This window comes from Mustela lutreola, chromosome 6 (genome assembly GCF_030435805.1).
Source record: "Mustela lutreola isolate mMusLut2 chromosome 6, mMusLut2.pri, whole genome shotgun sequence".
NCBI classification, from domain to species: Eukaryota; Metazoa; Chordata; class Mammalia; order Carnivora; family Mustelidae; genus Mustela; species Mustela lutreola.
Genome location: NC_081295.1, coordinates 60,437,454 through 60,450,687, shown reverse-complemented (window position 1 = coordinate 60,450,687; position 13,234 = coordinate 60,437,454). Strand labels below are relative to the sequence as shown.

Here is a 13,234-nt window from a genome sequence, read left to right as displayed (position 1 = left end):
CATGTGGGGTTTTTTCCCATTTTTGTTCAGGGTAAGTATTGCTGTAGCTAAATCATCCTTCAGTTCCAACATTAAATCTCTTCTAGAACTTAACGTTATTCTGTTGTAACAATGAGAATATTTATTTTGCTGATTTATGTAAAGAATCCTGAAGCCTTTTTTAAATTTAATTTTTTACTTTATATAATGTTTCTGAGAAAAGCCATTTTTAAGCAGTTAGTATGGTACTCAGATCTGATATTCCAAAAATCCATTTCATTCTAGTACAGCAGTCGGAATAAGTAGGAACTTAGTTTGTTGTGTTCAAAATATTTTAAATTATTATGTGTGTAGGAAAAGGATGTACTGACTGAAAATTTACAGTTGTGAATTGTGTTAACGAGGTATATATTTGTCTAAATTTTAAAAACTTCTGTAATCCTTTTCTGAGTTTGTGATCTCATACTATAGAATTAGATCTGTTTTACACAGTACGCTCTATGCGATACTGTTTCAGGATATAATGATTTCTGTAATCATATTTTTTTATATTTGATAGAAATTGAAATGGCAACAAATTAAAATTTTAAATCATGATTAGAGAATTTCCTAATTCCATTTTTAGGACACCTGATAGTTTATTGGCTGTTATTTTGAAATACTTGTTTGATGCTTTACATAGATAGTTGGGTGTGTTATCTTTTTATTCTTAGTTACTTTGATTTTTAGAGCTAAATTATCCTTTCAGGTTATCATGAGTGTGTCTTCAAAATTTTGTTAACATTGAGTTTTATTCTAAAAAACCTTGGGCTGAGACAGAGTGGTTTTTGCAAGATTTCATTGATATATCTTTTACTGAAATGAATATAAAATAATTTTAAAAGTCTAAAATGGTACTTAGGATTATTTGTATTTAAGCATACATTTCTGTGAATCCAAAATCTTAAGCTTTGTATCTGATTTAATTTTAGCTTAAGAAACAGTTGGGTGATAATGAAGCTATTACTCAAGAAATAGTTGGTTCTGCTCATTTGGAGAATTATGCTTTGAAAATGTTTTTGTATGCAGATAATGAAGATCGTGCTGGACGATTTCACAAGTAAGTAAAGCAAGAGAAAAATTAAAATTGTAAGTTTAGTTACTATATGAGGAATTATCCAGTTATCCATTGGATACTTTTAAACTTCTTGAATAATGATTTAGATTTTTTTTTAATTACTTATAGAATATCAGAATGATTGGCATTACAAAAACCAGCCTGTCTTTTTAGAGAAAATGGCTGATTGAAAAAAGGCCAGGGTAGATTTATTTTTTTCAGTAATTATACCCCAATTAGCCATTCTTTAACATTTGGTAAAATCTGAGATTTGATTTTAGCCAGCAACAGCCTGGTGCAGTGATACTGATTTTTTTTTATTGTCACAAAACCTGCTAATTCAAATGATTTGTCATTACATTGTAATGATACTTAAATGGAAAGAAACACATATGGCTTGATACAGATTCAGATAATACTGTAATTGATTGCTTCCCCGCCCCAGAGCGTGTGCATATGTTGGGGGGGTGCGGTTGGAGAGGGCAGGCAAAGGGAAAGGGAGAGAGAGAATCTTAAGCAGACTCCATGCCCAGAGCAGGGCCCAGTCTCACAACCCTGAGATCATGACCTGAGCCAAAATCAGGAGTCAGACAATCAACTGAGTCACCCAGGTGCCCCTGTAGTTGCATTTTTTAATAAAAAATATACTATAAAATCTTGCCGTAGTATATTTATTTGTATTATGAATGTTATTACTTTTTCCTAATAACAGATTACAAAAGGAGCTTCATTGTGTTCTTGAAATCTAATTTTATTTAAAACATTTATTTCAGAGTACTGTTGTAAACACTGGAGTTTTTTTTTTCTTATGGTTACATGGCTAATTCTGCAGCTTAATGTTTTTCATTTAACTAAGTCAGCTTTTTCTTCTCTTTTAGGAACATGATTAAGTCCTTCTATACTGCAAGCCTTTTAATAGATGTCATAACCGTGTTTGGCGAGCTCACAGATGAAGTGAGTGTACACTCTGTTGCTTCAATAGCCTGAGCTCAGTATTTTTGCTCTCAATGAGTGTTGTAACTGCATTTGGCCTGTCAGAAATGTAGTGTAAGCAAAAAAATGTAATTTTAAATTTTCTACAGGCCACATTTGTAAAGTAAGAAGATAAAATAATTCTTAATGATTTACTTTTTGTAGTAAAATTCTTAAATCTAGTGTGACTTTTACAGTTGAGCAAATGCACAGCTGTGTTGGGCAGCATGGGTTTAGCATGTGATTTTATTAAGTGCTTAAATATTACTAATCCTGCCTGCTGTCAAATTTCTACATTGTTATTTGGTACATACACTGGAGTCAGAGGCTTTTAGGGTTGGGTTTTTTTTCCTGTTTCATTTTTATTCAGGAATATTGTGATTTGTTTCATTGTAAAGCACACAGATTTGTTATCTTCTGAGATGTTTCATATCCATTTTAGCATTTTGTTTTTCTTAACCTTTAAGATAAGTAGAGCATATACTCATTTTATATATGAGCAAATTGAAGCTAAGTGACAACAACTTAACTGCTGTTAGTTCAGTGTTGTTTTCACTGTAGCACACTTTGCCATTGGCATGGAAGATGTGTTTTTTGAGAGAGGAGATATGAATCTAGAAATAGAAAAAGAAAAAAAGAGCTACAAATGAAACTGATAAAGGTATGTTATATTAATGATTTGAAATTTATGAAAAGTATTGCTTTCTGTGACGTGATTTTTTCCTAAATGATGAGCAGCTCATAGTAAAATTGCAAACAAAATAAAGTATGATCTGTAAGATGTTTACATTTTCATAAAATAATATAGCAAAACTGCAAAAAATTCTTTATATTTAAAACAAAGTTAAGCTTTGGGATTGATAATTATAAGTTAGATTTTTGCATTACTGCAAAAGAGATGTGCAGAACATTTCAAGGTTATGTCCAGTGAATAGCAATTTTTTATTATGTGGGACTGTCTCTTTTATTTCAAAACATCAGGCATCCCTGGCCTTGCCCACACAGCATTTCCCAATTACTCCACTAACCAGAAACCACCCCCAGATATTTCCAAAACGCCCTCTAGGGTATGGGGCAGTGCCCATCGAAAAGTCATGTTTTCAAGTTGCCTTGAGACAGAGTAATACAAGAGAAAAATGAGACCTGGAGCATGAAACCTCAAATGCTTCCCAGTGGTTATTCCTTTTTTTGTATTCTGAAGGCTCTGTGGATCCGCTCTGTTTAGCAGCCTCTCTGCTCCCATTTTGTGTTCTGGCTGATCTGGAGCTCTTTTTCCTCTGTGTACTAGCTACTTGAGGGTACAGAAGTGCTTTAAACATGGTGATGGACTAGTCCTCTTCAAAGTTTTAGAGAATTCAGTATGGTTTTAGAAAGTACCAGGTAGGGTGAAGGAGAATAATGGGTTCAGATTAAAAAATAAGTCCTAAGACAGATCAGACAATAAAAGGCCTGGCATCTTCAGTTAGTGAATGTTTTGAATGAAGAACTGGACTCTGATTTGCTTTGTATGGTAGGAACCTGTGGAATGAACTTAGGCTGAGGAAGAACTACAAGTCATTTGACAAAAGAACTAGTTAATGATAATTGTGGAACTTTGTACAAGGTAGGTTCTTTACTTGAGGAAAAATAATGTGTTCAGACCTATTATAAATTTTTGTCAGCACAAACATAAGTCAGCAAATAAGACTCCTGCAAATAAGAAGACAAGGAATCTGTACAACAGAGATGACAGTTGAAGTTAGATTAGACACACCCTCACGTAAGAGGATAGTTTTGATAGAGAAGATGGTCAAGTCAACATTCTGGTAAATACTTAACATTGAAAATGCAAGAGGAAGACAACAAATACAGAAATAAGGATGTGGAGACACTCAGGAGATCAGCAAAGGTCATGATACGGGGGAGCGCCAGATTAGCAGGGCCATTTGCCCCGTACTTCCCAGAGGGCTCTCCCTGCCTCGCCCATCTGCTGTTACTTAGGGGAACTGCTCCCCTATCTCAGAAGGAAGACAACAGTTGTTTGAACTTACAGGTGCCAACCATGAGGACCCCGGATAATAGGTGAAGTAATAGATACAGGAAAAACAAGATATCTAGAAGTCTTAAGTGAGTAATGCAGGTTTTGTTTAAAAAAAAAAAAAATTTAAAGATACGTACATAACCTGCACATATAATTAGCATGAGGTCCATCTGCATTTCAGAAAAAAATCTAGGTTTATATTTAGGTGTCCTTAACAAAGAATAACTTCCTTAGTTATTTGAACATAGCAGCTAAGGCAGGGACTCTGAATTGGGCAAACAAGAGAGCTTCAAAAGGAGTGGGGGGAGATTGTAGAGACTGAGCATGCTAACGAATATATGTAGCAACAGAGTAAAGGGCCATTTTCTAGAATGTTGGCACTCTTTTCTTTTCCTGTCTTACACACAGCCTGCTACCTGAGCTCTTCTGCCTTGCACTGGTACTAGACTAAAGTAGGAAATGGCATCTGTGTTGGTGGTTAAAGGACCCAGCTAGCTGGAAGGATCTGAAATGGCTCAGAGAAGAGAAGTTAGGCATTCTAAGACCAGCCTAAAAGGGAGGTTCTTCTTATTTTATTGGGCTGAGGTTATTCCTTGTGCCTTCATCATGTAAGTCATCATGTAATTCATGCATATATATTTGCATATATATATATATATTTATTTATTTATTTATTTATTTTATTTATTTGACAGATAGAGATCACAGGTAGGCAGAGAGGCAGGCAGAGAGAGAAAAAAGGAAGCAGTCTGCCTTCTGAACAGAGAGCCCGATGTGGGGCTCAATCCCAGGACCCTGGGATCCTGACCTCAGGCAGAGGCTTTAACCCACTGAGCCACACAGGTGCCCCAGTCATGCATATTTAAATCAAGAAATATGTACATGCACAATTAGTGTGTAATTACATGTAGGTGCTTTTCACTAACTTACACATGTTAAAACATGCAAAATTTGGAAATTCAGGGGAAGATGTGCATATCGAAATTTACAAACTGCTTGACACACAGTGCTGATGTATCTCATATTCAAAATCATACAATGATCTTATCCTTATATGAGTTGTGAACTGATATTTGCCCATTAACTGAGGTTGACTAAATACATAAAGTCAGCCAACAAGGAAAGTAGAATATGGGTGAGACTGTTCATCTGCCACTGACATAATCCCTAGGCCAACCAGTTTATCAGCATAGTTAAAAATTCTTTTCTCTTATTTTAATGTTGTTTTTTTGTTCCATCATTTTCCATGTCTGGAAATGGCATCTTCATTGTCATTACTGAGATTTAGATTTTTCAGAATGATGGTGTGAAATGTCAAATAATTGTAAACCAAGCTCCATTGGTTTAGTGAAATAGGGAGAAATCCACTCTAGCTGTGACTTCAGCAGCTTGTCATCAGTACAGATGAGCAGTATGGTGACTGGTAGCAAGACTTTCCCCTAAGTCCTCATTGTTGTCTTTTTTTTTTTAAGTTTTTATTTATTTATTTGACAGAGATCACAAGTAGGCAGAGAGAGGGGGAAGCAGGCTCCCTGCCGAGCAGAAAGCCTGATGTGGGGCTGGATCCCAGGACTCTGGGATCATGACCTGAGCCGAAGTCAGAGGCTTCAACCCACTGAGCCACCCAGGCGCCCCAGTCCTCATTGTTGTCTTAAGAATATCTGGGGCTTATACTTATTTACTTGTGATTTAAGCCTGATATGCCCAAAACAAGGCACAAACTCTTATAACATTTATTTCAAAATAACTATTAAGAAGATGAGCTGTTTTAAAAACAATGGGTATAAACTGGCTACTCAACGCATTTAGCAGTTTTAACTCATTCCCTCCTTTCCACTTTCACTGTAGTTACATCCTGTACTTGGAAAACACTAGCAGACACACAAACAGGAAACAGAAAGGTGGGAAAAGAATGAGTTTAAGGATTTCAGGTAGGCAGATTTTTTTTTTTTTTTTAAATATATCTTCCTGTAGGTATAGTTCAGGACTCATTAATTTATTTGTTCATTGATAAGGTAAGTACAGTGCTGCATTTGACTAGAGAATATGCCGGGGCGCCTGGGTGGCTCAGTGGGTTAAAGCCTCTGCCTTTGGCTCAGGTCATGATCCCAGGGTCCTGGATCGAGCCCCACATCAGGCTCTCTGCTCAGCAGGGAGCCTGCGTCCTCCTCTCTCTCTCTGCCTACTTGTGATCTCTGTCAAATAAATAAGTAAAATCTTAAAAAAAAAAAAAAAAAAAAAAAAAAAAAAAAAAAAAAACTAGAGAATATGCCAGAGCTTTTTTAACAAAGCTAAAACTTTCCTCAAAAATAGTTGTTTTCCTTGCTTCTAAAAGAATGCTCTTTTGAGAAACACTAAAATCTCTAATAACAGAAAATGGAAAGTGGAAAGGTATTATAACTGTCTCATAATTTTTATTTGTGTATTTTAAAATTCTCTTAATTTTATCATCTTTATAAACAAGGGAGTGGTGGTTTTTAATGTAACACTGTACTTTTTTATTATTATTAACTTATATTATTTGCCCCAGGAGTGCAGGTCTGTGAATCATCAGGCTTACACATTTCACAGTCACCATAGCACATACCCTCCCCAATGGTTTTTATATTATTGTTTTCTAAAATTTTTAAAATACTACATTTTTTTTGCTATCCGCTCTGAGAATTTATTGTAAGAGAGATAGTAGTCATTAGAGGCAAGCCCCACTGAATTTTAAACCAAGAAGTCATTTTACTTCTTTGGACTTGTTTTTTCTTCTGTAAAATGTGAAGCCTGGATGAGCAGGTCTCTGAGGTCTTCTGCAGCTCCACCAGTCTCTAGGAGTGTATGTTCCACATGTGGGAGAGGTGATAAAAAAGGAACAAAAAGCAAAGATGAAAAAGAAAGGGAGAGATGCAAAAACAGTTTTAGGTTAGAATCTATAAAAGGAGGGGTGAAAACTCTAGGAGGTTATATAAATGAAAGGAAAAAGTTAGACCCACTGAAAATATGATAGCACAAAACAAATTTCTAGTAGGAGGAAGGAAGAAGAAAGGTAACATTGCAACATGGGGAGTGGGCAAGCTGAACACCCGGGGCCATCTGTAGGACGTGTATGTGAAGATTTTGAGTCTTCTAATTAAATTCTTTTTAGCTAATGTTCCAGTCTTTTTAAAAAATTCCACTGGAACAAGAAAGAAACCCTAAGCCCAGCAGGAGAAGAGAAATCATAAAGATCAGAGCAGAAATCAATGAAATAGAAACCAAAAAAACAATAGAACAAATCAACGAAACTAGGAGCTGGTTCTTTGAAAGAATTAATAAAATTGATAAACCCCTGGCCCGACTTATCAAAAAGAAAAGAGAAAGGACCCAAATAAATAAAATCATGAATGAAAGAGGAGAGATCACAACTAACACCAAGGAAATACAAACTATTATAAGAACATACTATGAGCAACTCTACGGCAATAAATTTGACAATCTGGAAGAAATGGATGCATTCCTAGAAACATATAAACTACCACAACTGAACCATGAAGAAATAGAAAGCCTGAACAGACCCATAACCAGTAAGGAGATTGAAACAGTCATTAAAAATCTCCAAACAAACAAAAGCCCAGGGCCAGACGGCTTCCCGGGGGAATTCTACCAAACATTTAAAGAAGAACTAATTCCTATTCTCCTGAAACTGTTCCAAAAAATAGAAATGGAAGGAAAACTTCCAAACTCATTTTATGAGGCCAGCATCACCTTGATCCCAAAACCAGACAAGGATCCCACCAAAAAAGAGAGCTATAGACCGATATCCTTGATGAACACAGATGCGAAAATACTCAACAAAATACTAGCCAATCGGATTCAACAGTACATTAAAAAGATTATTCACCACGACCAAGTGGGATTTATTCCAGGGCTGCAAGGTTGGTTCAACATCCGCAAATCAGTCAATGTGATACAACACATCAATAAAAGTAAGAACAAGAACCATATGATACTCTCAATAGATGCTGAAAAAGCATTTGACAAAGTACAACATCCCTTCCTGATCAAAACTCTTCAAAGTGTAGGGATAGAGGGCACATACCTCAATATCATCAAAGCCATCTATGAAAAACCCACCGCAAATATCATTCTCAATGGAGAAAAACTGAAAGCTTTTCCGCTAAGGTCAGGAACACGGCAGGGATGTCCATTATCACCACTGCTATTCAACATCGTACTAGAGGTCCTAGCCTCAGCAATCAGACAACAAAAGGAAATTAAAGGCATCCAAATCGGCAAAGAAGAAGTCAAATTATCACTCTTCGCAGATGATATGATACTATATGTGGAAAACCCAAAAGACTCCACTCCAAAACTGCTAGAACTTATACAGGAATTCAGTAAAGTGTCAGGATATAAAATCAATGCACAGAAATCAGTTGCATTTCTCTACACCAACAGCAAGACAGAAGAAAGAGATATTAAGGAGTCAATCCCATTTACAATTGCATCCAAAACCATAAGATACCTAGGAATAAACCTAACCAAAGAGACACAGAATCTATACTCAGAAAACTATAAAGTACTCATGAAAGAAATTGAGGAAGACACAAAGAAATGGAAAAATGTTCCATGCTCCTGGATTGGAAGAATAAATATTGTGAAAATGTCTATGCTACCTAAAGCAATCTACACATTTAATGCAATTCCTATCAAAGTACCATCCATCTTTTTCAAAGAAATGGAACAAATAATTCTAAAATTTATATGGAACCAGAAAAGACCTCGAATAGCCAAAGGGATATTGAAAAAGAAAGCCAACGTTGGTGGCATCACAATTCCGGACTTCAAGCTCTATTACAAAGCTGTCATCATCAAGACAGCATGGTACTGGCACAAAAACAGACACATAGATCAATGGAACAGAATAGAGAGCCCAGAAATAGACCCTCAACTCTATGGTCAACTAATCTTCGACAAAGCAGGAAAGAATGTCCAATGGAAAAAAGACAGCCTTTTCAATAAATGGTGCTGGGAAAATTGGACAGCCACATGCAGAAAAATGAAATTGGACCATTTCCTTACACCACACACAAAAATAGACTCAAAATGGATGAAGGACCTCAATGTACGAAAGGAATCCATCAAAATCCTTGAGGAGAACACGGGCAGCAACCTCTTCGACCTCTGCCGCAGCAACATCTTCCTAGGAACAACGCAAAAGGCAAGGGAAGCAAGGGAAAAAATGAACTACTGGGATTTCATCAAGATCAAAAGCTTTTGCACAGCAAAGGAAACAGTTAACAAAATCAAAAGACAACTGACAGAATGGGAGAAGATATTTGCAAACGACATATCAGATAAAGGACTAGTGTCCAGAATCTATAAAGAACTTAGCAAACTCAACACCCAAAGAACAAATAATCCAATCAAGAAATGGGCAGAAGACATGAACAGACATTTCTGCAAAGAAGACATCCAGATGGCCAACAGACACATGAAAAAGTGCTCCATATCACTTGGCATCAGGGAAATACAAATCAAAACCACAATGAGATATCACCTCACACCAGTCAGAATGGCTAAAATCAACAAGTCAGGAAATGACAGATGCTGGCGAGGATGCGGAGAAAGGGGAACCCTCCTACACTGTTGGTGGGAATGCAAGCTGGTGCAGCCACTCTGGAAAACAGCATGGAGGTTCCTCAAAATGTTGAAAATAGAACTGCCCTATGACCCAGCAATTGCACTATTGGGTATTTACCCTAAAGATACAAATGTAGTGATCCAAAGGGACACATGCACCCGAATGTTTATAGCAGCAATGTCCACAATAGCCAAACTATGGAAAGAACCTAGATGTCCATCAACAGATGAATGGATCAAGAAGATGTGGTATATATACACAATGGAATACTATGCAGCCATCAAAAGAAATGAAATCTTGCCATTTGCAACAACATGGATGGAACTAGAGCGTATCATGCTTAGCGAAATAAGTCAAGCAGAGAAAGACAACTATCATATGATCTCCCTGATATGAGGAAGTGGTGATGCAACATGGAGGCTTAAGTGGGTAGAAGAATAAATGAAACAAGATGGGATTGGGAGGGAGACAAACCATAAGTGACTCTTAATCTCACAAAACAAACTGAGGGTTGCCGGGGGGAGGGGGTTGGGGAGAAGGGGGTGGGATTATGGACATTGGGGAGGGTATGTGATTTGGTGAGTGCTGTGAAGTGTGTAAACCTGGTGATTCACAGACCTGGGGATAAAAATATATGTATATAAAAAATATATGTTTATAAAAAATAAAAAATAAAAAAAAAAAAATTAAAAAAAAAAAAAAAAAAAATTCCACTGGTTCACAAGCTACATGACTACAGTTTACCTAATTTATTTTCCTATTTGGGGTTCTTTTTTTCTACAACATATTTTCCTCTGTTAACTGTTTCATTGAAGGACCTAACAGGGACTGTTCACTTCCTGGCATTGCAAGTCGAGGCTCCTGTCTATGGTACTTCTTCCCAGTCCTCTTTTATGTTCTTCAGCCTGGTCTCCCTTACTGCCTGCCCGGTTTCTGCCATTGATAACTGTTATGTTTAGCCTGCATGTGTAAGCCTTACCTTCTCATTGAGTCAGCTACATTACTCTTGCCCTTACATGAATTCCCCTGTTTTCTCAACTGTTAGAGTCTTAGCTCTATGAATATTATAGTGTAACATACTGCATTAAGTTTTGTGGATTATTTTTTGGAATAAAGTATACTGCAGTCTCTTCAAGAGGGGACTTAGTCTCATTCTACTCTTACATCTTCTTTGGCATTAAATGTAAATTTTTGCTGAGTGAAATCTCAGGGTAAAAAACAATGGCTGATCGTTGATATTTCAGATGTTGCTACAGTTCAGCTTTTCATTTTTCTATCTGTAGATGGAGATAATGTTCAGACTTGTTTACACAGAAATTCTTTCCTAAGTCTTCTAAAATGTTAATAGATCTCTTTTACTCACAGCATTTTTCTTGGTTATTTCCTGATATTTTTCACATCATTATTCATAGTTGCACAAAAATGAAATCTGTATTTTCTTTAGTCTACAACTCTTTTGTAAAGATACTTTATCTGCCATCTCCTATCTCTGTTTTAGTTATACCTATTTAACTCTTTTAACTGTGCCTTTTATACTTCCATCTCAGTATTTAAATATGTTATTGTTTAAACTTCTAGCAATCCTATAGCTATATGGAAATCAGTATCCCAGTTTTAGGGATAGAATCACCAGAATATATAGTATAATTTATAATTTTGTATTTTAAAACAAGGGATGTTCAAAACATAAATATTTTGTTTCCTATGGTATCTTGTGCAGTCTGTTTATGGCCAATACTGTTGATAGACTTTTATTGTATTTTAGATTTGTTTCACTTTTAGCATGTTTGGGAGCAGAGAACATTTTGCCTTTTTCCTTTGTAACAAAGTCTTTTGTTTAGGTTTAATACCGCTAATTTAGGAAGAACATAGAAATTGCAGGTAAAAGATAATACTTGTTCTCATCTGCTGAGTTTCTGCTAATTTAGGGGAATCAAATGAATATGGTATGCTTTCCTGCCCTCACAGAATTTGTGTTCTGATGTGGGAAGAGAAGCAAAATAACTAATTATGAGGACTTATGGTATAGTAATGACAGAGTACAGGGAAGATATTTTACTCCTGCCATTTGCCTGGCACTATGCCTAAACAATTTAGATATACCTTACTTCATCTTTTACAACTCTGAATTATAGTAAGAAAACCAAGAGTCAGGAAAATAAAAGTAACTTGTCCCCACATGCTCTGGCCCAGAACATCACTTCGTGTGATGAACATCCAGCCTTTTTTTCCCTTTGTAATTTCTATTCTGTTGCAACTAATAGTTTTATAAAATACAAGTAATTATTGAATTACTAGAAAAGTGAAACTTAAAAGGAGACCTGTAAAATCCAAGCCAATTTGTTACAGGTTCCCTCAAGGCTTTTAGTTTCTGTATGGTCTTGTCACAAACTCATAAATGGTTTGGACACTGGAACTGGGACCACATTTTGGTTGGCACTGATCTAAAGCCCTCTCTGGAAACCCCCAGGGAATCCTGTTTATATACCAACCTGACTCTCCCTGCTCAGAAACAGAGCTTTGCAACATCTCTGTAGTGATTATATATATGAATCACAGGCTGGGAAAGAGGTAATCTGTTTAAAATATCCATTTGTACAGAAAGATTCTGAATTAAGCCACATCTTACTGGTAACCTAGAAAACCATGATAGACCAGGAGAAATGATGTGCTTACGAAAGGATGTGTTCAGGACATATACCATACCTTGGGTTTTCATGCTCTTACTGTATGTACACTGAAGGTCTCATTCTTAGCATTTACAATAACAAAAAAATATAAAGGTAGTATCTCTCTTACTAGAGTAGGAATTCCACATACTTTGAATTGATTTCTGTGTAATAATTACTGCTTAATCGTGAATGAATGGTACGTGTTTGCATGCAGTGTTAGGATAATGTGACTTAAGAATACATTGGCCTCTGAAGTCCATACGCGACTTCATTAGCTGTGTGACTTTGGCCAATTACTTGCATTATGTAAGCCTGTTCCCCTGTCTTTAAGGTGAAGAAAATTATAATGACCTGTTTTGTCAAGTACTCCTAGATTTCAAATGAGAAATGTATGTAAAGCCTTCAGTAAATAGCAAATGCTTAAAAAACACAAGTTCTTGCTTTTACTACTAGATGGTTAGTGTTTTATTGTGCTGTATTACAAAGGGCATCAGCAAATACATGAAAAATTTAATGGAAACCATCCTAAACTGCTCAGTTTTATATATTTATTTAACATGAATCTATTCAAAAATAGATGGGCATTATATACTATATACTACTATATGTGGAGGTCCAACATGTGCAGTTGGAGTCCCAAGAAAGAGAATAGAAAGAAAATGTAGAAGAAAAGATATTTGAGGAAATAACGTAAATTTTCTATATTGGATCCAACAAGTTCAGTGAACCCTAAGTAAGATAAATAAAAAACTATACCCGAGAACATTATATAGGCAAACCAGTGAAGTTGGGTGGTGGAAGAGAAAATCTTGAAAGAGCAGTCTTGGCAACCAATACATTATACACAAGGTAACACTGTTTTGAAGGATGGTTGACTTCTCATT

The 13,234-nt window shown here is 36.0% G+C and overlaps 1 protein-coding gene across 1 annotated transcript in view; it reads left to right on the top strand.

Moving 5' to 3' along the window:
- The window catches only part of VTA1 (vesicle trafficking 1), a 67,671-nt gene that overhangs the window by 21,190 nt on the left and 33,247 nt on the right, over positions 1-13,234 (top strand). The window contains exons 3-4 of the mRNA XM_059177400.1: positions 951-1,078; positions 1,954-2,029. Of these exons, the coding sequence (XP_059033383.1) occupies positions 951-1,078; positions 1,954-2,029 (204 nt within the window). The remainder of the gene's footprint in view (positions 1-950; positions 1,079-1,953; positions 2,030-13,234) is intronic.